At 41.2% G+C, this 26,085-nt stretch overlaps 1 protein-coding gene across 2 annotated transcripts in view; it reads right to left on the bottom strand.

Annotated features, from left to right (window-relative positions):
• The window catches only part of ABCG2 (ATP binding cassette subfamily G member 2 (Junior blood group)), an 897,562-nt gene that overhangs the window by 68,703 nt on the left and 802,774 nt on the right, over positions 1 to 26,085 (bottom strand). For both annotated transcript variants that reach the window (XM_044061359.1, XM_044061358.1), the window contains one exon: positions 4,451 to 4,540. In XM_044061359.1, coding sequence (XP_043917294.1) covers positions 4,451 to 4,540 — 90 coding nt within the window. The remainder of the gene's footprint in view (positions 1 to 4,450; positions 4,541 to 26,085) is intronic.

The raw sequence follows: 26,085 nt of genomic DNA, 5'->3' as shown, positions 1-26,085 counted from the left end.
TGTGACTGTTATTTTTTCTTAATTTAAGGTTTGTGAAAGAGTATTTAGCTATGCTAGTAAGTAGAGCTGGGGAATAAAATGTTTGTGATAGTATTATAACATGGTTCAGTTTGTTTTAGAGGAGGGCAGGAAGGACTTCATTTTGAAACAAAGCCCTAGTCGTAACTGCATGCTTTAATTGTTAGACCACTGTACTGATTTACAGCATTCATATGATTACTAAATATCTGAGCACACATCATTGAAGGAGTTACCAGTGTAGGAAATGCACAAAACTGCAACTTTGTTTTGTTAGTGGCTAGAAAACAATTAACTTCACTTAGAGAAAACCCTAAGACCACTTACAGTGATTTTATTCTAGCCTAACTGTGCAACCCAAATGTATTTCAGACATTTATACAGGGGGGATTGGCAGTTAGGACATCATTTATTGACTGCCAGTTTCCTATCCACTGATCCAAGTTACACTTAAATAGGGTTTGGGAGGGACTGTTTCACATACATGGGGGTGGGTGTCTGTTCCAGAGAGTGAGAATTCTCTGAGATAGATATGTCTCTCCAACAGACTGGCATACATTGCTACAGATCATTCTTATATTCCACCCTAAGGACATTCTTCTCCTAACAGATGATAATGACTCTGTGTTACATAACAACTGCAGAAGGTATTATAATAAATGCCTACTCAACAGGCAATTAGCACCTGTGTATGAGCATGCATAACTTTGCACGTCATTAGCACACTGCAGTTACAATATAGCAGTGAGTAATTATGACATTATGACTTTTCAGGCAAAACTGTCAGCAGCTGTCACTGTTATTCACATAAGTAGAAGTCATTATCACATTCATGAATGCACAAGTCAGATTTGCTTTTTTCTCCACTTGGAGCAATTGCAATCCACCTCCCCCCACTCCACTTTCTTTCTGTCATTTTGTAAAGGAAAAATCTGGACACTTGAGAGTTATGACAGGGCTACATTTCCAATTTTTTGCTTTTACATGAGAAAGTTGCTAGAAGAAAAGGATTTGCGGTAGACTGTATGATGGATATGAATATATATGTTATTATTTAGTGCCTTACATCCTCTGATTTGCCAGAAAAGCACAAATTGTTCTGATAAACAGACCAAAACTATGCAGCTTCATCTGGACGGTTGAGATTTTTGACCTTCTCACACACAGTAACCATCCTGCAATACTTCTTTTTATATTCTGTTTTTATCAGGCATGTGTAGGGTTAGGTGAGAGGAAGGGCTTATTACTACAGAGCTTGATCCCTTAGGTCCATTGTTGAATGGACACATGTAAATAGAAAAGGCATAGGAAAAGCAGACTGAAGGAGGTCATTTGACTGTAGTGGTATCAGCTGTCTGAGTGGGCAGCCAACACAGCTATGGGACACTCCAAATAACCAACTTTTGGAGCCCCATGCCTGTCTTTGGCATATTAGTGAAGCGGTGGTCCTTACCCTGTTTTTTTCTCTTTATGTGTGCCCTTTTGTCAGTCATTGTGTGTAATTTTGTGTGGTCTGATATAATTCCTTGACAGATATGGAAAACAGAGATGGAAAACAGCTAACAGTCAATGGGCAGCTCACAAGGCCAGACATTTACAGAATTATGATTTTTTCATATTTTGGTAAATAACTTTGTAAGGGAGCATGTCAGTGTGCCAAGTAATAACTCATTTTGAAGACAGTATTGCTGGTTCCAACATAGTAAAAGAATTGTGCCTGTATGTTGTGCACATGTGCAGATATCAAAGTTTATTTGGGACTTAGGTTATGGAAATTATGATATTTTTCATATTTTGGTAAATAACTTTGCAATGGAGCATCTGAATGTGCCAAGTAATATATCATTGTGAAGACAGTATTGCTGGTTCCAACATGGTAAAATAATTGTGCCTGTATGTTTGACACATGTGCAGATATCAAAGTTTGTTTGGGACTTAGATTATGGAAATTATGATTTTTTTCACATTTTGATAAATAACTTTGCAAGGGAGCATCTGAATATGCCAAGTAATATCTCATTTTGAAGACAGTATTGCTGGTTCCAACATCGTAAAAGAATTGTGCCTGTATGTTTGACACATGTGCAGATATCAAAGTTTGTTTGGGACTTAGATTATGGAAATTATGATTTTTTTTCATATTTTGATAAATAACTTTGCAAGGGAGCATCTGAATGTGCCAAGTAATATCTCATTTTGAAGACAGTATTGCTGGTTCCAACATGGTAAAAGAATTGTGCCTGTATGTTTGACACGTGCAGATATCAAAGTTTGTTTTGGACTTAGGTTATGGAAATTATTATTTTCTTCACATTTTGGTAAATAACTTTGCAAGGGAGCATCTGAATGTGCCAAGTAATATCTCATTTTAAAGACAGTATTGCTGGTTCTAACATGATAAAAGAATTGTGCCTGTATGTTTGACACATGCAGATATCAAAGTTTGTTTGGGACTTAGGTTATGGAAATTATGATTTTTTTCATATCTTGGTAAATAACTTTGCAAGGGAGCATCTGAATGTGCCAAGTAATATCTCATTTTGAAGACAGTATTGCTGGTTCCAGCATGGTAAAATAATTGTGCCTGTATGTTTGACACATGTGCAGATATCAAAGTTTGTTTGGGACTTAGGTTATGGAAATTATGATTTTTTTTTCATATCTTGGTAAATAACTTTGCAAGGGAGCATCTGAATGTGCTAAGTAATACATCATTTTGAAAAGATTATTTATAGTTCTAACATGGTAAAAGAATGGTGCCTGTATGTTGTACTCATAGGCAGATATCAAAGTTTGTTTCGGACTTAGGTTATGGAAATTATGATTTTTTTCATATTTTGGTAAATAACTTTGCAAGGGAGAATCTCATTGTGTGAAGTAATACCTCATTTTGAAGACAGTGTTACTCCTTACAACATGGTAAAATAACTGTGTCTGTGCACTGTACACACGTACAGATATCAGTTTGTTTAGTCTTGTATGAATATGAAAATTATACATTTACAATACTTCTCATTATTATGCCCATATCTTTGCGAGGGAGCATGGTAATCACACAAATGATGCGTCATTTTGAAGCTGACATTCAGATGCACAACGTCTACACTGATATGTGGGCTCTGTCTGTTACAGGTGATGAGATATTATGCTTTGTTTATTTATCAATTATGATAAATAATATATTAATCATATTTCTGTGAATATCTCATGAAAGGAGCGTCACAGAGTAATGGTTAAGGTATCATTTTAAAGCAGTCATTCATACTAAGAAATGAAATTCACATTGTATGGGTCTGCATGGTACATAGACCAAGATATTGTGCTTTGCTTTTCCAAAAAGGTAAAAAATTTGCACAATATCAGCATTCCTTGCCAAATATTTAATAATGACTTTGATATGCACTATCAACATTTACACTGTTGGAAAGGTCAGTGTCTGCTGAACAACTTTCGCGTTTACATTTTTAGTGTAGCTCTTATAGTTAAAGCGTTATGAACATTTGTTTTCTGTATAGTATTACACATAGATTTTCTGAAAATGAGCTCAGGCTGCACTGTTCTTCCTATGGTGGAATTAAGCAGGCAGCTTTTTCTGAGCTGCTCCTGAGTGAATGAGTTAATTGCCTATATAAACTTGTATACAGTCTTGCTTCAATATATATTTATCATGCTTTTTACAGTTTTATTTTTATGTCTAATCTCTCATGTTTTTTACAGTTTTATTTTGTGTAATCCCTATTAAGATATTCTGCTTTTATTGTAATGTTGCCATTTGATCAAAATACTGTTTGTTTCTAATGTTTGTCTTAGTCATGTGGCTCAGAAACTGACTGAAAAAGGTCCTGTACTAGTCCACCCACCCACCCACCCACCCACCCAATTAACAAAAAATAATAAATAAGTAGTGAACTAAGCAGCTGACTTCTGGATGATATGGAAAAAAGAAGGCAGCAACATTGCATTTATAAAGTGAGACTGCATAGATAAAAGATGAATGAAGCTGAACTACAGAAAAAAACATTAATTTCTGTAAAGTCCTAGTCTCTAACTTGAGATCAAGGTTTTAACATGTTAATAGTCAAATATATCATCACAATCTGAGTGTTGGAAATTTATCTCTGTTTATCTATTCACATATAGTCAAATAGCCAATAAAGACAAGCTTCTGCTGGTAAAGAATATACACTTGGCTTCAGACATAGAATCTTCTTTCCATTGTATTTTGCATGAAAAGCCCATTAAAAACACTCTGTTTTTTCTAACAAAAATAGTGTCTGGATGTTCCAGATAAATATATGTTAAATCACCTTTTCAACATTTAATATTTTTACAAAGGTCATGAGTGGTTCACTAAACCGCTGTGTCATGGGGGATGTTTTCAGTGTATGTTTGCTTTCATTTTAACATGATGAAGAAAAAATAAAGTACTTACTGTGAGGGCATATTGAGGAATACTAAGATACTGTAGCCATGACAACCAGTCCATGATGCTTGGAAGATTTACCAAAAGTCCTGAGAAAATCTGAAAATAATGAAACATTGTTAAGTGTAAAACATTCCAACAAAGGTGCATCTTATACAAAGGGCACAACCCATTACAACTTCTGACAGCTCTGAATGATTCTCATTTAAGAGGAGCAATACTATATTTCTTAACAGAGAATCCACATGCTAACTCCTGCTGCCCCCATCAGTTTCAATACTCATCTAACTCTGAATCCTTTGGTGGCTCCTTTCCAGTTAGCCTGTACATAATCCTTTACCAGGTGGGCCTTCTGACTCCTTGGGAAGTCAATACAATGGCAACTCAGTGTTAGCCCCAGGGATTCAGGGATCCTATAGGGAGGGGAAGCATGGAGCTAGGAGTCATTATACATTCAGCCATTGCTCATGGTCCCTGGCTGTAGGAGTAACTAGAATGGCATCAGGATATCATCACCACCTCTCCTGTTTTTATCCTGAGATAAGCTGCAAGGTTCCTGGTTTCCAGCAGAGGTCACACTTCCAAAAAGTACTCTCAACACCCCCTCCCAGTATAGGAGAGATAACCATCAACTGCTTCTTCTTATCCTCCCACCACCCAACCCTCATAGCAGCCCAAGTCCACACTTGAACTCAGGTTGTCAGTGGTGTAAATTGATACCCTGTCTGTGTGCTATTAGGCAAGTAATTGGTTGTTTTGGACCATTTCTAGCTCTTTTGAAGTTCCCTGTTTAAAATCCGCCTCTGGGCATTTTTTTCTGGCTATACTACTCAGACAAGCTCCTCGTGGTCCTGCAGAGTGGTCCTAGCTACAGAGAACTCAGAAAAGTGACTACTTTCTGGATTTAAGTATCTTTGCTGTTTTTTTTACTTGAAATACCTTCTCTAGCTTACCCTAAACAAGCTTAAACTGTTTTTTAGCTGTTTGCTGCATTATTTAATATCTGCACTTAAAGTTACATTTTAGTCGAATGTGATCAAAAGTTTGTTTGTTTAATTTAACTGTTGAGGCCGCCCACTAAAGTGTGCTAGCCTGTGTAACTGATTTATTACTGTTTCTGCATTTTCTGTGTGTTTCTATCTAAAAACAAAAACAAATCCTTGTTTTCCCGCCTCTCCTCGACTAGTTTAGACCAGTTTACAGGCTTTGCTGTATTCTGGGCTGTGGTGTAGTTCCTGTGTTGTCCATTACCTTACTTGGATAGAAGGAAGTTTCTTTGCTCACCAGTGGGAGTGGGGAGCCTTGAGCAGCCTACCTGTCCCTGTAGGAAGTGACCTCAGCACAAGAGCTGTAGTAATTGGTTGTTTTGGACCATTTCTAGCTCTTTTGAAGTTCCCTGTTTAAAATCCGCCTCTGGGCGTTTTTTTCTGGCTATACTACTCAGACAAGCTCCTCGTGGTCCTGCAGAGTGGTCCTAGCTACAGAGAACTCAGAAAAGCGACTACTTTCTGGATTTAAGTATCTTTGCTGTTTTTTTACTTGAAATACCTTCTCTAGCTTACCCTAAACAAGCTTAAACTGTTTTTTTAGCTGTTTGCTGCATTATTTAATATATGTACTTAAAGTTACATTTTAGTCGAATTTGATCGAAAGTTTGTTTGATTGTTTAATTTAACTGTTGAGGCTGCCCACTAAAGTGTGCTAGCCTGTGTAACTGATTTATTATTGTTTCTGCATTTTCTGTGTGTTTCTATCTAAAAACAAAAAAATAATCCTTGTTTTCCCGCCTCTCCTCGACTAGTTTAGACCAGTTTACAGGCTCTGCTGTATTCTGGGCTGTGGTGTAGTTCCTGTGTTGTCCATTACCTTACTTGGATAGAAGGAAGTTTCTTTGTTCACCAGTGGGAGTGGGTAGCCTTGAGCAGCCTACATGTCCCTGTAGGAAGTGACCTCAGCACAAGATCTGTAGTAATTGGTTGTTTTGGACCATTTCTAGCTCTTTTGAAGTTCCCTGTTTAAAATCCGCGTTTGCACGGCTTTGCACAGTTGTGCGCATAGCCGGTTAAACTAGGTTAAACTTCTTCTGGCTCCGCCAAGTGTGCTCTTCAAATTTTCCCTTAAAGAAGCTCTACTCTTAGTATAATCAGACTACTCGCTATATTATAAGCCTAGCACTTGTTCTTAAAACTTCTCTACTAAGTAAGCACTCTCATACTAAGTAAGCACTACATCCACCTACCACCCCTGTGAATATCCACTTCCCTTAAAGGCACAGCACTCCCTTATACCGTTCTAGCATGTCGAGTGGTAGATTACTGGCGTCCTCTCCAGTTCAGCTGGTTAATCTGGGTATCTTGAGACAATGCTACAATTGTCTCATGTACACAGACAACCCTCTCCTCCTCCCAACAAACACAAATACATGTGAGAGATGCAACTATATAGCCAAACTGGAGGCTGAACTCTCTCAACTCAGGGCTGGCATGACCAGACAGGAGGAGATGGTAACCACACACACAACAAACCCAGTCCCACATAGGCCTACCACAACTGCAAACCAAACACATAAAAATACAAAGACATACTCGGAGGCGCTAATAAAAAAACTTACCAAAACAACAGAGGCTCCCAAAGCAGACATCCAAAAATCCACCACCTGAAAACAAAACACATGCAACACATACTTCAATAAATCAGTGTGTCAATCAATCACAGCCCTTAAGGCCAAACACCATGCCTGATACACTAGTAATAGGTGACTCTATAGTCAGACACACTGATGTCCTGCTTACCAGGCTGAACAAGGAAAGAGTGACTGTGAGCTGCCTATCGGGAGCTAGGATCCGCCACATAACACACACACTCAGGTCACTCCAAAGCAAGTACAAATATGACTCCATCATTGTCCATGCTGGCGTGAATGACCTGAGACGTACCTCCCTGGACTACATGAAAAGAGACATAGAGGAGCTCTCTGATTATGTAGCCCAGGCTGGTATGACCCTGACCCTGAGCAGCATCTTGCCCTCACCAAGAATGATGCCACAATACAAAGACAAGATGATCAGCTTTAATAATTGGCTCAAGTACTGGTGTCATTCTAAGGGGATCCAATGTCTGTCTGCCTGGGATGACATGTTGGACAAGCCACGCTGCTTCCAAGGGACGGCTTGCACCTGTCACCACTAGGCTTCCGGATATTGGCTAAGGCTCTTGCCACCCCATAGTGCCTTTTTAGGCAAGGCTCAAAGACAAACCCACCTCCTTAGAAAACAAAAATGGAAAAAACTAAGGGTAATGCTGCTCAATGCCAGAAGTCTAAATCTCAAGATGCAGGCACTCGATGCACTCCTCAGTATGGAGAACATTGACATCTGTGCAGTAACTGAAACCTGGTTCAAGGCTCCTGAGAGCACCCCACCGCTACCAGGCTATACCTCGTATCATGCTTTTCGCCCCAAAACCCGGGCGAACCACAAAGGAGGGGAGTGTCCGTATTCATCAAGGACACCCACACCTCCAGGTTAGTAGCAACACATGAAGCATCGGAGACCATACAAGTGCAACTAACCATAGGCAAAACTGCTATACAACTGGTAGCATGTTACAGACCACCCTCCCAATCTCAGGAACCCCACTCAGCCTTCCTGAAGACATTAGAGGATATGAATGTATCACAAAATACCATCATACTGGGAGACTTCAACTACCCTAACATAGATTGGGTACATTATTCTAGCCCTAACACCCTAGCCCAAAGGTTCCTGGAATTCATAAATTCAAATGCACTGGAACAACTAGTCACCTCTCCCACTAAGGGAGATAATATACTAGACCTGATCATCACAAACATGGGGACAAAATGCTCCACACGAGGTATACCCCTCACTAGTGAGATCTGACCACAAACTAATCACCCTGGATATACATATCCCACCTCCACCCCAGCACAAAAGACCACAGTGAAAAACTTCTCAAAAGCAGACTTCACTCTTCTTAAGACTGAGATGGTATCCTTTAAGCCCACTGGGCCAGTGGATACCACATCCCACAATGCTGAATCCTTCACAAATGCTTTCTATGGACATCTCCAAGAATGCATGGATCATGCAATCCCAAATATATCCAAGTCCCTCTCCACCAAAGGCAAGCGTCCTGTCTGGTGGACCTCAGCCATTAACAAATTGTATAACAAAAGAAGGAAGCTACTGCACGACAGAGCAAAATCCCATAAAGGGAAGACATCTCTGATCAACACTAGCAGAAAACTACGTTCTCTCATAAAAACATCCAAGGCCAACTTTGAGAGAAAAATCGCTAAGGACACTAAAGATAACCACAAAGCCTTCTTCAGCTATGTTAGAAATCTGGGCGGAAACCCTCAGATATGCTCAGAGTTAGTTCACAACAACAAAAAGTACACTGAACCCACAGATATTGCCAACGTTCTGGCTGACAGGTTCAGTGCAAATTTCTCCCCTCCATCACCCCCAAAAGAAGAAATACTTATCCCAGCTGAATGTAATCTCCCTGTCAGCTCAGATGTCCAGGTGAGAGCCGCCCTCAGCAAAGCTAAAAACACAGCATCAATGGGACCTGACAGTATCCCGGGTTGCGTGCTACGTGAACTCCAAGAGGAGCTAAACCCGCACATAAAAATGCTATTTAACCTTAGCCTTACTACAGGATATGTACCTGAACACTGGCGTACAGCAACAGTGGTCCCACTCCACAAAGGGGTACCTCTACAGACCCTGGGAACTACCATAAACTTAACCAGCCTGGTCTGCAAAGCTATGGAAAGAATCATTATGAAACTCATAAACAGAGACATTGGGGACCTACAGACACTTGACCCCACCCAGTTCGGCTTTGTAAAGGGCAGATCCTGCCTTTTGAACCTGGTTGACTTTTTCAAAACAGTCACTAGAGCCATTGATGAGGACAAAGCAGTCCATACAGCCTACCTGGACTTGGCTAAGGCCTTCGACACAATACCCCACTCAGGCATCATAGATAAGCTCAACAGCTTAAATGTAAACCCTTATGTCACTAGATGGGTTGCAAACTGGCTAAAGGACGGAACCCATAAAGTTAAAATCGCTGGAGTAATGTCAGACTCAAAGCCAGTCACAAGTGGTGTCCCACAGGGATCTGTCCTGGGACCCCTCTTGTTCAGCATTTATTTCTCAGATGTTAAAGCAAACATGGGAGGGTTGTGGCTGACAAAGTTCGCAGATGACTGCAAACTAGGCGCCATAGTCGACACACCAGCGGACACATGCATCCTACAAAAAGGCCTCACAGAAATGGGCAACTGGTGCCGGAGTCATGGCCTTAAACTAAATGCCAAAAAATGTATAGTCATCCCCTTTGGGAAAAACAAAGTACACACAAATTATCACATAGACAGCAACCCACTGAGTACGGAAAAAGTAATCAGAGACCTAGGGATCCAAGTCGACAGTGACCTCTCATTTGACACCCACGTTGCCAAAGTGGTTAGAAAGACATTCTACCTTGCACACCTTATCATGAAGGGATTCACATCCAGATCCAAGGATGTCATTGTACCCCTATACTCCTCCCTCATCAGACCCATGATTGAGTACAATGCCCCATTTGGTATGTACCTCACCCGGCATTTGCAACAGCTGGAGAGACCACAAAAGTACCTCACCAAGAGGATCAAAGGTCTCCAACATATGTCTTATTCTGCCAGACTAAAGAAACTCCAGCTCTATTCAGTAGCATACCGCCTGCTCAGAGGTGATCTTTGCCTGATGTACAAGGCCATGTCCAATCAGGAACTGATGGACATGCTCCACCTCAAAAAATCCAAATCCATCAGAACCACGAGAGCTAAAGACTTAAACCTCGGCACAAGTATGAATAGGACATGCTGGAGGGATAGATTCATAACCCAGAGGCTTCCCATGCTCTGGAACAAGATCCCAGTTCATGTTAGGCAGAGCCCCTCACTGACTCTCCTCAAGAGAAATCTTGATGAGTGGATGGGAGATCGTAAGTTTACCCCAGGGGTCACATCTGTGTCACTGCTAGACAGGGGCACAGTAAACTAATTCTATTATATAAGGGGGCCTTCATTGTGTCACTACTAGACAGAGGCACAGTATTCTAAATCTATTCTGTGCATTTTTGTACCATTTCATGGGGTGGCGAAAGCCACATAACTATGGCTAGGCTTACAAATGCCCCAGGGCAGATAGCCTAGTACTAAACTATGAAACTATGAAACTATAATACCGGTTACTCTTTTTATAAATTTTTAGCTGAGCTGGTGGTACTGTGATGTTAACAGATCAGATGTCATTCATGCATCACTTCAGACCTGTACATAACAACTATACTAAAGTCATTACATTACTATTATGAGTGCAATGGCATCAAGTCTTGTAGTAAGTTGTGTGTGTGTGTGTGTGTGTGTGTGTGTGTGTGTGTGTGTGTGTGTGTGTGTGTGTGTGTGTGTGTGTGTGTGTGTGTGTGTGTGTGTGTGTGTGTGTGTGCGTGTGCAAGTATGAAAATTGACAGGGGGACTGTATATCACTGATTAAACAGTTTGGTTATAACAGGCATAAATATTTGAATAAGCATTGTGGTGACATAAAATAAAACATAATGACTGGAGAAGGACAGAAATGGGAGAAAGAAAGAAAGGAAGGAAGAATTAAGGGCAGTGCAAGAGGTATGTTTTTGCCCATTTCTTGCCTAACCCAAAGGAGGCATCAATAACTATTCTACATTTTCTGGCAAGTCTATATTGTCTTTTCATCAGCATGGCTAGCACAATTGGAGAGGAGATGAAATCTCAAGGGAGAGAGAGACAACATTTTCTTCAGTTTCAACACAAGAGAAAGAAACTAAAACTAAATGGCACAAAACTTCAGAAAAGGAAAAACTTCACCTATTGCAGAGTCTACTTTTTACAGTATTCTCCTGTCACTCAACTGAAATAAGCATCACAGGCTCTACACCTGTGAAGAAAATATCTACATAACTCAGTAGTATTAATGTACTTTGGCTGAATCAGTCTATATGATTGTGGAATCTGAAACAAGGATTTCAGTCTGTGAGGACAGTATTTCTAATGCAGCAACCACAACTGACTTGCATTCTAAAGAAAAAGCATTTATGAAAGAAAAAACGATGGACTTTGATTCTTCTCAGAGGCTTGTGTGAAAAAATATGCCTGACAAATGGGTGGTCAAAAACAAGAAGTGGTAAAAAAGATTAGGGATCACAGGATAGTCAACGTTAATAATCTATCTTCTAAGTTCCATTAAGGTTACAGTCATGAGAAAAACTGGATTAATCTTTGGTACAGTTGATTTGAAGGATCCAAAGGTCTTCAAGGCCCTGTTTATAATATTAATAAGCCTGATTTTTGATTATAATTTAACTTTTTGCACTTTATCCATGACATATATTGTAACTATTGAATCAATGCAAAGGATATATACTAAAATAATTAAACTGATGAAAATTTTAAAATATGAAGAAATATTAAAACATCTAAATCTTTACAGCATCATTTATAGGTTAGTAAGAGGTAAGGTGTGCCTAGCATTCAGGGCATCTACAGAAGTATAAGGGAAGATGTACAGCTTTTATTAAAAGATCAACCTGTAGGAATGAGAAAACGGGGAATTTTGTTCAGAACAAAAATTAACAGAACTAAAAACAAGAGATGGCTTTATTACCCAAAGCATACCAAGATTGTGGGGTATTCTGCCCCTAAGGATTATAGAATCAGAAACCTTGAACATTTTTAAAATTCACCTAGACAATTATAGTGGAGAGAACAAGTACTAATATAATACGCAGGAGACTGCCATATGTAAGGTCTAGCCAACCAATGGTGGTGAGGGATTAACTATGTAGCCAACTGGTTGTTATTCAGGACATATTCTTCCAACTTACTAAGGAACCAGAGGCAAAAGTACCCTTCATTACAAAGACCATACTCTGCACTGCCCTCCAATCTTGCTTCAGTTTAAATCAAATTATTAATAATTCTTGACAGTTAAAATCCTTAAAATTGTTAAGAGTAAAGTCGACTTTACATGGCAAAATGATCACAAGTTCTCTACGGACATTCCTAAGGAAAATAAATTAGATGATTTCCTCCTTTCTGTCATTTTCTAAGTAGAAAGAACATTTATTTTAAGATGCGCTTTCTAGTTAAACCGAGTGTTTCTCTAGAAAAGCTGCAACTACACAATTGCTGCATGCAGAGAAACAAAGGTTATTTCTAGCAGGCATTTTTGCATTGATACCTGCCTGAGCTGCTTGCATAACCATTTGTTTATTCAGTTAGTTAAGACCCCTAGGCTTTCTCATTTTAAGCAGGTTTTCTGAATGCTGTTTGATGTATGATTTATGCAGTTACACAGCCACAGAAGAATTTCTAAAAAAAAGATGAAGTTCAGGGAGATTTTGTAAGCTGTCATAACAGTTTTAATTAGCCTTATTTTGATCTTACTGATGACAATGTGTCACTTAAAGTTTTCGTATATATGATATTTGTTTTGCTGTGTTCCGTTGTGGGCTCTTATGGCATCTGATTTTAGGATGTACAATAAACAGCACCCGTGGGGATTTAATAGATGATTAGTAGGGAGTAGTAAACAGTTGTGTACACTTAATGTAGATGTTAAGTGTCTTCGAAAGTGTCTTCAATCACATCATCATCACATTGCCAGGGTCCCTCGCCAGGGTAGCCCTCGGCCTCAATAGTAAGTAGTTAGTATTTGCTTACTGTTGCTTGATGATGAATCGTCAGTAGTATAAAGTAAGGCAGCCAATGCCATTACATCAGTTTTTCTTGCCCTAACCTGTCAGGATCCCCCAGAGTAGGAGGTCAGGTTCTGGTGGAAGAACCCCACCAGTGAAAAATAAATACCAATACGTCCCTTGTATGAAAGGAGAACAAGGAAGAATGGTAATGAAAGGAGAAAGAGAATAAAGGGGGATGGAGGGAGACCAAGACTGCAGCACTGAATACACTCAAACATCTACATTTATGGTTAGTGTACACAACTGTACTATGTTCTTTGTGTTTCACTGTTGCAGTCATCACATTTGGGTAGATTTCCAAAGCTGAGGAAATGGGTGGGTCTGGCTAGGATGTCCTTCAAGACTGCTGAGGCAAACCCTGTCCTGGATTTAGAGAAGAGAGGCAGGTGGTAATGCTTGGTAAAAGTGTGAACAGATGTCCAGGTGGCAGCCTCCAGGATGTCCCTGGTGGGGACTCCTCTGAGGAAAGCTGAAGAGGTGGAGGCTGCTCTGGTGGAGTGTGTCCTGACCCCTTGAGGGGAAGCTTTCCATGCTGTTTGTTACAGAAATGGATGCAGTGTGCTATCCATTTGGAAATAGTTTGCTTGGAGATGGCTTTGCCTTCTGCCCCTGTAGCAAAGCTAGCCAGCAACTGATCAGACATTCTGAAGGATTTAGTCCTATCCAGATAGAATCTGAGCTGTCTGTGCATATCCAGAGAGTGAAGAATCCTTTCCCCCTTGTTCTGGGGATTAGGAAAGAAGGTGAGCAAATGAATGGATTGGTTGAGAGCCACACTGGACACCACCTTGGGCATGAAGGATGGGTTAGTTATGAGGGATACACTGTCTGCTTGGAAGATAATGAAGGGCTCCACAGCCATGAGTGCTTGCAGCTCAGAGACTCTTCTGGCTGAAGTGATGGCCAGAAGGAATGCTGTCTTCCAGGAGAGAAATTTTAGCTCTACAGAAGAAGCTGGTTCAAAAGGGGGTAGGGTGAGCTTTTCCAAGACAAAGTTAAGGTCCTAAGCTGGTGTTGGTGCCCTTCTGGGAGACCGCAAGTTGCTAGCCCCTCTGAGGAACTGTTTGATCAAAGGATGTGAGGAAAAGGGGCTGCTCAGTGGGAAAATGAGTAGAAACAGCAGAGGCATGAATTTTTATAGAGGAGAAAGAGAGACCACTGTGTAGTAGGTCAGCTAAGTAATACAGGATGACAGGGATGGAGGGCTCTGCCCTATTGGCTCTCTTAGTCTGGATCCAGGTGCAGAACCTTTTTCAATTATCTGCATAAGACTGTCTGGTGCCAGGATGTCTTGCCTCATGGATAACATCCAGAACCTGTTTACTGAGGATGGCAGATTGGTTCGGGGTTAGGGAATAAGCCAAGCTGCCAAATTGAGTGCCTACAATTGGGGATGTATGAATTCCCCTTCCCTCTGGGTCAGGAGGTTTGGAATCTGAGGAAGATGCCAGGGAGGTAGCAGGGACAAGCTGTGCAGCAAGGGGTACCAGTGTTGTTGGGGCCAGTCTGGAGCTATAAGAATGGTCCTTGGTTTTTTCCTCCCTTATTTTGAGCAGTACCCTGGGGATGAGAGGTAGGGAAGGAAAGGCATAAATCAACAGACTGACCCAGGGGAAGGACAGGGCATCCACTTTCCAAGCCATGCAGTGATGCTCCCTGGTGCAGAATTTGCTGAGCTGATGGCTGGTGTGGGAGGCAAAGAGGTCAACCTTCAGGGTTCTCCATTTCTGAGTTATTAGGGTGAAGGTACTTCTGTTGAGTTGCCACTCATGTGGGTGCAGAAGGCTTGTCCTTAGTTGGTCTTCCAGAGAGTTGAGAGAGCCTGGCAGGAATTGTGCTAACAGGTGTAGTTGCATGGAAGAGACTGTGAGTCAAAAGGTCATGGCCAGCCTGCATAGAGGGTAGGTGTGAGTACCTCCCTGCTTGCTGATGTACCACATCACAGTGGTGTTGGCTGTTTTGATCAGGAGAACCCCTGGAGAGAGAAAGAGTTTGCAAGCTATCAAGCACAGCCATCATCTCTTTTTGACTGATGTGCAGAGGGATTTGCTGTGGGCTCCATTGGCCCTGTATGCACCTGCCATCCAGGTGTGTACCCCAAGCATAGTTCATAGGTTCATAGGTTGGTAGTAGGCTATCGGCCCTAGGGCCTATACAAGCCTCACCATAATTCCCTGGCTATTACTTCCCACACTATTTACATCCCTGGACCCCTGTCTAGCAGGGCGACTGACATGTTCCCTGGGGTGAATTTCCTTTCACCCATCCAATCATCGTTCCTTTTGAAGAGGGCCAAAGAGCCGCTCTGCTTGACATGCATGGGCAGTCTATTCCAGAGTCTGGGGAGTCTCTGGGTCAGGAACCTATCCCTCCAGCATGTTTTGTTTATTGTGATGACAAGATTTAGATCCCTGGAGCATGTGGCTCTGAGGTATTGGGATTGCTTTAAGTGTAGCATGTCCAACAGCTCTGGGTTTGACATGGCCTTGTATGTTAAGCAGAGAACACCTCGGAGTAGACGATATGCGACAGAGTATAGCTGGAGTTTTTTAAGGTGGTCAGCATAGAGCATATGCTTTAGGCCTGTGATTCTTTTAGTGAGGTATTTCTGTGGCCTTTCCAGTTGTTGCAGATGTCTTGAGAGGTACATACCAAATGGGGCATTGTATTCTATAATGGGTCTAATGACGGATAAGTACAGTGGGACAATGACCTTCTTTTTTCTGGATGAAAAGCCCTTAGTGATGAGGTGTGCCACATAGTCTGATGCATCTGTGGTGAGGGTCTGAGTGGTGGGGGGTGGGGAGAAGGGCAGTCCCTTGTTGTGGGAGCATGCTGTTGCCCACTGAAGAAATTCCTTTCTGAGGCAAGGAATTATAGGTAGAAGAGTTTCCAGGTCTTGTGAGTGTTGACACCAAAGGCTCTATAGGTACCACTGAAGTTTCCTCATATGCAGTCTGGCATATGGAATGAGTAGTATGCAAGATGCCATGAACCCCAGAGCTTGCAGGATCTTCCTTGCAGATAGCTGGGGCCTGGTGGCTAGTTGAGAGAAGTAGGAATATTTGTTTCTCTGGTGTAAGGTATGCCATCTGGGATGCTCTGCCCAGACTTGCTCACAGGAAGATTATCCTTTGTGTGGGCACCTGTTTGGATTTCTTTTCATTGATTGTGTACATTAGGGAGGTTAGTAGGGTCTTTACAAAGGCCAGGTGCTTAAGCAGCTTTTCCTGGCTGTCTGCCCGAATAAGGCAGCCATCTAAGTATGGGTAAATTTGAATATTTCTTTGTCTGCAAAAGGCAATGGCCGGAGCCAGACATTTTGTGAAAACCCTGGGAGCAGCAGATAAGCCAAAGGGAAGCACAGAGAACTGAAAGTGTTGAGATCCTGCCCTGAAGCTGAGATATTTCCTGCATGATTCCCTGATAGGAATGTGGAGGTAGGCCTCTTTTAGATCTAGGGTGGTTAGCCAAGCATCCTTGGAGATCATGGGTAACAGCTGCTGGAGGGTGAGCATTCTGAATTTTGGGATCACCAGTAAGGTGTTTAAAATGGGCAGGATGGGGCACCAGGTGCCCTGTTTTCTGGGCACCAGAAAAGTCTGAAGTAGAAGCCTTGGCCTATCTGTTCTGTAGGAACATGCTCTATTGCCCTCATAGGGAGCAGGGAAAGGATTTGCTTTTGAGCCCCTGCCCACTGATTTGATGGTAGATCTGGGAACCCTTTTGGGGTTGGAACGGTGTGGAAGGAAAATTTGTATCCCTGAGACACAATGTTCAGAGCCCATTGGTCCTTGGTAATGGTGGTCCAGATGCTTGAGTGATAGGAGAGTTTTCCTCCTAGGGGTAAGTGAAGGTGGGCAGGGGGGATTGAGAAGGTGAGTCACTATGAGTTCTTACCATAAGCGGGTGGCTTAGAGCTCCCTGGTTTTGAAGTGGAGGTAGTCCACTACTTAGATCTCTGCATTCCCTGGGGCTGCTGTCTGGGGGGTCTCTTTCGATGGGGCCTAGGCTGGGCCAGTTTACTCAGAGCAGGGAAGGACCAGTGTTTGGAGGGACAATGCCTGCTGAACCTAGGGGGCTGGACCTGTATGAAATCCTTAACTGTTTGCTTAGATTTTGATTTTTCTTCAATCTTTTTTAAGACCTCTTCTGCCTTAGTGCCAAATAAGTTATCTTTGTGCAAGGGGGTATCCAACAATTTTGATTTGGCATGGTCTGGCAGGGGTTGTTTCTTAAGCCATGCATGTCTTCTAATGACAGATCCAGTGACTGCTGCCCTGCAAGAAGGTCATAGAGTGACAAAACCACAGTGCAACGTGTGTTTAGTTACTTGACTTGCAGAATGCATAAGTCTTGTAAATCTTTAGATTCTGCCCTAGTAGGAAAGGAAAACATTTTTTGTTTAAGTAGTTCCAAGGTATGTTGCTGAACTTTCAGCATATTATAGGTTCATAGGTAGGTACTAGGCTATCGGCTCTAGGGCCCATACAAGCCTAGCCAAAAAATGTACCCTAGCTTTCACCACCCAAGAAAATTATTTTCCTGTGCCCCTGTCGAGCAGAGCCACAGAAGTGATCTCCGGGGTGAATTTCCCATTTTCCATCCAATCATCAAGATTTTTCTTGGAGTGCTAATGAGGAGCTCTGTTTGACATAGATAGGTAGTCTGTTCCAGAGTATGGGAAGTCTCTGGGACAGGAATCTATCCCTCCAGCATGTTCTGTTTATTGTGGTGACAAGGTTTAGATCCCTAGAGCGTGTAGCTCAGGGGGATTGGGATTTCTTTAAGTGGAGCATGTCCAACAGCTCTGGGTTTGACATAGCTTTGTATGTTAGGCAGAGATCACCCCTGAGTAGGTGATATGCGATGGAGTAAAGCTGTAGTTTTTTAAGACGATCTACATAGGGCATCTGTTTGAGGTCAGTAATCCTCTTTGTGAGGTATTTCTGTGGTCTTTCCAGTTGTTGTAGATGTCTTGTGAGGTACATACCAAAAGGGGCGTTGTACTCTATAATGGGTCTAATGAGTGATGAGTAGAGGGGAACAATGACCTCTTTTTTTCTGGATGAGAATCCTTTTGTGATGAGATGAGCCACGTAGAAGGATTTCCTGACCACTGTGGCAATGTCATTATCAAAGGACAGACTACTGTCCACCTGTGTCCCAAGGTCTCTTATCACATTTTCGGCATTAAGTAGACTACCAGCTATGTGGTAGTTCATGGGTACAGAGTTTTTACCAAAGGGGATGACAATACACTTTTTGGCATTGAGCTTCAGGCCATGGCTTTGACACCAGGTATCTGTCTCAGTGAGGCCCTTTTGTAGTTTGTCCACATCGTTAGGAGTTTCGATTATGGCTCCTAGTTTGCAGTTATCTGCAAACTTTGTTAGCCAAAGACCTTCTGTGTTAGCCTGCACTTCAGAGAAGTAGATACCAAACAAGAGAGGACCCAGGACTGAACCCTGTGGTACCCCACTTGTCACTGGTCTGATGTCGGATTTGGAATCCGCTACTTTCACAGTGTGGGTTCTGTCCGTGAGCCAGTTGGAAACCCATCTTGTGACATAGGGATTTATACCTAGTTTAGTGAGCTTATCTATAATTCCAGAGTGGGGGATGGTGTCAAAAGCCTTGGCGAGATCTAGATAAGCTGTGTAAACTATTTTACCTTCATCTATGGCTTTGGTGACTGCTTCAAAGAAGTCAATCAAGTTTAGGAGACATGATCTGCCTTTTACAAATCCAAACTGGGTAGGGTCCAGAGTTTGGAGATTACCAATGTCTTTGTTTATGAGTTCCATGATGATACATTCCATGGCCTTGCAGACCAGGCTCGTCAGGCTAATGGGGCGGTAGTTCCCAGGGTCCGGCGTGGATCCCCCTTTGTGGAGTGGGATAACCATCGTGGTGCGACATTCAGTGGGTACAAAGCCTGAGGTGAGGCTATGATTGAACATAGTACTTAGGTAGGGTGCCAGTTCATTCTGTAGTTCATGTAGAACGCAGCCTGGGATATTGTCAGGTCCCATGGCTGCTGTGTTCTTGGCTTTGGAGAGTGTGTTTTTTACCTGTGCAGCCATGATTATAGGAACTCTGCATTCTTCCGGTACAGGGATTGGCCCTCTAGGGGGTGAGAGGGGAGTAAAGTTAGCACTGAACCTATCTGCTAGGATGTTGGCAATATCAGTTGGTTCTGTATATTTAGTGCCATTGTGCTGTAACTTAGAGCAGATCTGACTGTTCCCATTTAAATTCTTGACATAGCTATAGAATGCTTTGTGGTTGTCTTTAGAGTCAGTGGCAATTTTGTTTTCGTAACTAGCTTTGGAGGATTTTATGAGGGATCTCAGCTTCTTACTGAGGTTGACCAGGGAGTTCCTCCAGTCATGGGATTTTACTCTTTTTTGCAACAGTTTCTTTCTTCTGTTGTAGAGTTTGTTTATGGCAGAGGACCACCAGATTGGCTTCCTTTTTTTGGAGGATAACATCTTGGTTCTATTATGGATAGCATGATCCATGCACTTGTGTAAGTGCTTATGAAGTGCATTTGTGTAGGATTCGGCAGTCATACCTCTATTGTCCGTCTGCATGGGTGTCATGAAGTTTGCCACTTCTGTCTTAAGAAGTGTGAAGTTGGCTTTGGAGAAGTTTTTTACGATGGTTTCCCTAATTGGGGGTGGGGGTGGGATGTGTATGTCTAGGCTGATTAGCTTGTGGTCGGATCTGACCAATGAGAAATTGACCTCTGGTGTGGAACACCGGTTTCCCATGTTGGTAATGACCAGGTCTAGGATATTGCTGCCCCTGGTGGGGGTGTGAATAAGTTGATCCAAGGCGTTGGAATTTATGAATTCTAGAAAACGTTGAGCAAAAGAGTTGGTACATGAGTAGTTTTCCCAGTTAATGGTGGGGTAGTTGAAATCGCCCATTATTAGGGTGTTGGGTTGTACCCTAATACTTTCCAGTGTATCAAGAAATGAGGAGTGGGAATCCTGGGGCATGGTGGGGGGTCTGTGGAACTGACAATTTAGTGCCCTGATAGCAAGAGTAGCTGAGGTGTATACTTTTTTACCCCATTGGTCCAATGCTTGGGAATCCCTGTCTGAGGGGGTGGGATTCTTAGCAGAGGTTGCTTTAATCCCTTTTGGCCCTTGAGAAATGATCTCAGGGTCAACTGTTGGATTTTTTAAAAAGATATTTGTGTGAGTTAGGGACTCTATAGTACCTGTCTGGTTTTCTGGGAGCAGGAGGCAGGGCATCAGGAGTCAAGCTGGATTCAAGGAAAACATCCTCCACAACATCCATGACTGGCCAAGGGTCTGTGTTGTGGAAGATCTAGGAATTCCTTGAGTATCTTTTTAGACTGAGAGTAGTCCTAACTCTCCCATTGGAAATGTTCCATTAAAGTATGCAGGGTTTCCCCAAAGGAAAAATCCTCTGGAGGAGAGGCTGAAGGAGTGGAATCCTCTGCATCAGAATCCTCATAAGTGGAGAGGGGTTGCATGTCTTTATAGTCAGATGCATCAGATTCATCTGACTCTTGTTCAGACAAAACTACAAGGGACAGATCTCTTTTTCTTTTTGAGGGGGTAGCTTGGCTTCCCCTGATCAGCATGATAAGGTCTTCTGCCATTTTAAGCATTTGGGACTGAGGCAAGGTAGCAGGCACCTGAAAGTGGGTCATGGGTTTCTTGGGTGTGTTTCAAACCCCGGGCCTAAGAAACTCGGTCATTTTTGAAAGAAAGATAGTCGTGAAAGAAGATGTCGGTTTGTGTCGAGATTCGGTAGTGTGAAGGATTTCCTTGGAAGCCAGTGCCTGCTCAGTGGCTCCGGACTCATCCAAGGTAGAGACGACCACAGGATCCTTCATTGAAGAAGAGGTTTGCGGCATACCAGACTCTGAAAAGGTCTCAGTAGTGGCCTGTGAATCAACTGAAGTGGGCATCAGGGGCTGCGAAAGCGCTTCACTGAGTACGGAGGGCTGACGACTAGCTTAATGGAAGCGTCATCAGTAGGTTTGGACCTGTGCAGTCTGTTTCTGTCTTTATCTTTAAATTTTTTCAGAACATCTGCTGTCAGATGGCTTACCAAAGTCATATCAGAATTCGAAGACTGTAAAAAAAACTATCTGGCTACAATAAGGGCCCAATGATGGATAGTTCTGGTGTTGAACAAAGCACCAAAGTGACAACAGGAGACGTTGTGGTCTGGGCCTAAACAAGTGACACAGTAAGAGTGGAAGTCTCGGTGTGGTATTTGCTTTCCACAGGTGAGGCAATTATTAACTTTTTCTGACATTGGTTAGTGCAAGAAAAAAGGATCCCCAATGGGGTACTTAGCTTTAGAAGACTTCAAATTCAATTTGGAGACGAAAACTCAGGTAGTGGTGACAGGCACTCATGCGAACAGCTTCTGCTTGGGGCTCCACAGCAAGAATGACTGGCGTAGTGGCGTCAGCTGCCTTACTTTATACTACTGACGACCTGACGTCAGTCTTCAAGCGACAGCAATCGACGCAAAAATACTAAGTCTCTGGTATTCGGGACAGCCGAGGGCTACCCTGGCAGGGATAACCCAAATGTGATGACTGCATGACTGCAACAGTGAAACACAAAGCTAATCTATAGTTTCTGGTTACTTGAGAGTTACTATTAAAATAGATCTGACTAATACTGTACCTTATACTATTTGTCTGGTTTGACTTGTTATCAGGTTGGGAAGAGAGAGAGAATTTATTCCTATCTTCCTTTTTAAAACTCTAAAACTCTAAAAACGTACGGTATGTTTCTGCGGGGGGAAAACAGAAAGTGCAACACATGAAAATTGTACTGTATTTCTTCAATATAGAGTACTGGTTGCTTGAGTTCTGGTTAACTGAGAGTATACTGTATTAATATGCTTGAGTAGTGCCTATAGACTTGCACATGCTCCATATGTTAAACTATACTGTAATATTCATACCACTCTTAAAATTACAAAATTTTTATATACTTTCTTTTTACACTTCTTTTCTTTAAAGCATCTTTTCCCTGCTTCTAGTCCTTAACTTCAGTAAAATGTATGTTAAATGCTATTTTGTAAATCTTTTTTAAATAGGTTACTTTTGTTAAAAAGTCATCTTATGTTTGACTTTTTTTCCTGTCCAAATGCCATCCTTTTCTAATCTTGCAGTGAGCTATCCATAATTTGCTTTGGAGGTGTCCGTGGTTGGAACAAGTGCACAAGGCAGTGGACATTCCAAGCATAAGTAAAACACGCTTCTCCTCAATTTTTGTTTACAACATACAGGAGAAGCAGAAAAATGACATATTCAGTTCACTACATCTTTTTTTCCTTAGGTGTGACTTACATTTTAAATAAAATGTATTGATACAGTCTGGTGTCCTGCATACTTCAATGGTTTTAACTCGAAACCTCATTTGTTAATATTAGTGCATTACATTTTTACTGCAGGCTAAGCTGGGAGATAATATTCTTTCATGTCTCAGTTATGACAACATTGCTCTGATATCAGTAAAAATTCTTCCAGTGTGGAGTATAAGTTCTGGATCTGCACTGGAGTTTCATTTACCCAGCCTTTTTTTTTTTAATTTCAGTAAGCCAAAGTTTATTTATTGATTGATTTATTTTATGTCTGTTTACTGGAATAGTCTGATTGGGTGGGAGACCTATTTTCAGCAGAGGCCCATGGGGAAAAGCCCCACATGTTACAAAAAGTACACAAGTATAAGTACTACAAAGTTACGTTAAGAAAAAAACATCATTCAGCTATTTGAGTTAATAATAACCACGACTGTAAAAATAACATCATATTCTTCAGATAGACTAGAGGGACAGAATATATTTAGAGAAACAAAGTGAAAATGCATACAGGTTGTAGTTAACAGTACATATTAGTGGTTAAGTATAGAAGTAGGAAGTATAAAGGTTCACTTAGTCAATCCTGTAATACACTGTGAAGACTACACTAGAAAGTATAGAGTAGAGACTTAAAAGATTTGAACACACTTCTGCTCAGATTTTATTTAATTTATGTTGACTAGGTTAGACCCACTAAATCACTAGCATCTTTTCAGAGGAGACCCAAGGTGATTTTCATACTGACTAAGGGAAATATGTACAGGCACCAGAGAAATTCTACTACTCTTTTTAATAAGTGCCGTGGGATTTTTTACATCCTCCTAAGCTACAACTAACTCAGGCAAATGGGACCTTGGTTTAATGTCTCATCCAAGACATGACTTGCTAGATAAGATCATGTTTTACAGCTTTTTTATAAAGGTCTTGGTTAAAGTAGTGTTTTTGTCTCATCCCCACCCCCGTGCCACTACTGATCCAGACAAACTTACTTTGGATCACACTAACTGCTATTAGTGTAGTTCAACCTCATCTTACTTTGCTGCTTTGAAATCATTGTGTCATAAAAGTACAGCTTTTCTTCTACTGTACAGGACCATGCTGAAAATCTGCACTTATAAATACATACCTTGCAGAAGTGACAAATGTCAAACCATATTATTGTCCTCATTGTATACCTTAGATAGTTTTCATTACTATGATGTTTTGTTGCTAGTTCTGCAAGCATACTGTTGGTTAAAGTTACAGCCTCAGCTAGACAGCTTGCTACCTCACTGTGTGTTCTAGCTTATCATCTCCTCTAAGTACCTTATGATTCACACATCTTCGGTTAAGGTCACTAACATCAGCTTACATTGTTGCTGTGCAAAAGAAAAACCTTGTAACCCCCAAAAATTGTGACAGAACAGAGCTCCATAACCAGTGGCCCACCAAAACTGTAAAACAAAACAAAATTTAGGTAATCGGATTTTAAAAAAAGAAATGCTTTCATCCACACGTTACAAACTTCTTCAAAACAGTTCACCTAACCAAATGATTCCTATTATACACTGTACACTGGTCACATTATAGTATAATAACCAATCATTGACTTGTTTACTTAATGTTTGTTAATTTGAAGAAGTCTGTAAAAGTGTGGATAAAAGCAATTAATAAATCTATTTTTATATATCCTGGTTTTACATCTACCTGGTTGTCTACAATGCCAAAAAACTTCCAAGAGTTCTTGTTTAGTCCATTTAGATTTTTACTGCCTCATTAAGTAGGATAATTGTATGAGTGTGTTGAAAACTCGGATCAAAAATATTGAAAACTATCAAAGTTACAAATCAGCAATACATCAGTCAAATGTAGTCAGAACTTTGAAAAAAATGTCAGTACACCGATTTAAAATTTAGAACAACCTCTCTTCTATGGACAATGCTATGAACATGGCAACTGTCCTTTCCTGATACGCACCAGAAACATTTACTATACCAGAAGGAGATATTTATCTTGTTTCTGTAGCACATACGAAAATTGTTTCTGTCAGTATTGATGATGTCATTCCAGTGATGAGCAAAAATTTTGAATGAAGCCACTGAAACTTGCCAGATGTGTAGTCTCACGTCTTTGTCATTGCAATTGTTTAATTTACTTCTTTTTTAAGTAGGTATGTCAAAATCAGCAGTACCATGAACAGGGGAGAAATACAGACAAAGAGAACAGAAAATGTGCTGCATAAAAATATAAGGATAAGGCATATATATATATATATATATATATATATATATATATATTATAATAAGAAAGAAAAAGAAAACATTTAAGAAAATATGATTAAGCTGATAACTTCACCTCGGGGATCACGTCAGTCACCCTGCTAGACAGGGGGACCGGGGAAGTAAATTTTCTGGGAAGAAATAGCCAGGGAATTATTATGGCTAGGCATGTATAGGCCCTAGGGCCAATAGCCTAGTACCAGCCTATGACCCTATGAACCTATGAACTATCAAGAACAACTGCGCAAAACTGTGATAATTAAAATGAGTAAAATTTATCTAGTAATATGTTTTGCTAATTTTTGTTTTTTTTATTACTGAATCGTCCTGCTTCCAAGTACTTATTCTGTAAATTATTATTGTGCAATTGTGTGTCAAACTGCCCTCACAGTCAAGTGTCCACTTTGAATCAACTCAGCATCTAAGTTTATATAAAAATAAATAACATATCTTTCAGATCCAGGGCAGAATGCATTTCACCCTCTTTATGTTTGTTTGTTGTTTTGTCCAAGTTCTCTTGCTAATATCTGACCGCAACAGTCATCAGAATCACGAATATACTTAATCACTGCCCAGAGGTATCTTGTATCCATTATCGCTCTTTTGTGGGGTACAACGTATAGAGTTGGCTTGTTTGTCTACAGCCAAGTATGAGATGCTGGTGGGGAGAGATGGTGGCCCAGTAGCTAAACTCCTTCATCTTTCAAAATGCCAGACTTCTGTCAATACATGTCCCAAACTTCACTGGGGAACAGATGTGAAATATTCCTAACTGAGTGTAGCATACCAACTACCCAAAGACCCAACCTTGAGAAGACTATGTGCCTCCAGAGCTGTAATATATGCTGAGACTAGCCTTCATTCTCTGGCAGAGCATTAACCTACAGTGGATTGCCCCATATCCTCCCCAAAATAAAGCTAGTGTGTAACTGGCCACTCATTATACCCTGACCTTGTCAGCTGTCTGATGCTGTGGCACTACTTGAACCTTGGTCACTGGTGGTGAAAGCATGCTGCACTAATATAAATCATCTGCTGTGACTCATATAAAAATTTGCTTGCATCATGGAGTAACATTCTAAAAATACTGTGTTACAGGCTGGCGGGAACATGCTAAAAACTGAAGAGGAACACTGCCTTACAAGTTATAAATGTCTTCACCTAAAGTAAAATACAACTACTTGATCATATTATGCTATGACT

This window comes from Protopterus annectens, chromosome 2.part0 (genome assembly GCF_019279795.1).
Source record: "Protopterus annectens isolate FY-2018-M chromosome 2.part0, PAN1.0, whole genome shotgun sequence".
NCBI lineage: Eukaryota > Metazoa > Chordata > Ceratodontiformes > Protopteridae > Protopterus > Protopterus annectens.
The sequence above is the reverse complement of the archived record's forward strand: the minus strand, read 5'-3'. Positions and strand labels throughout refer to the sequence as shown.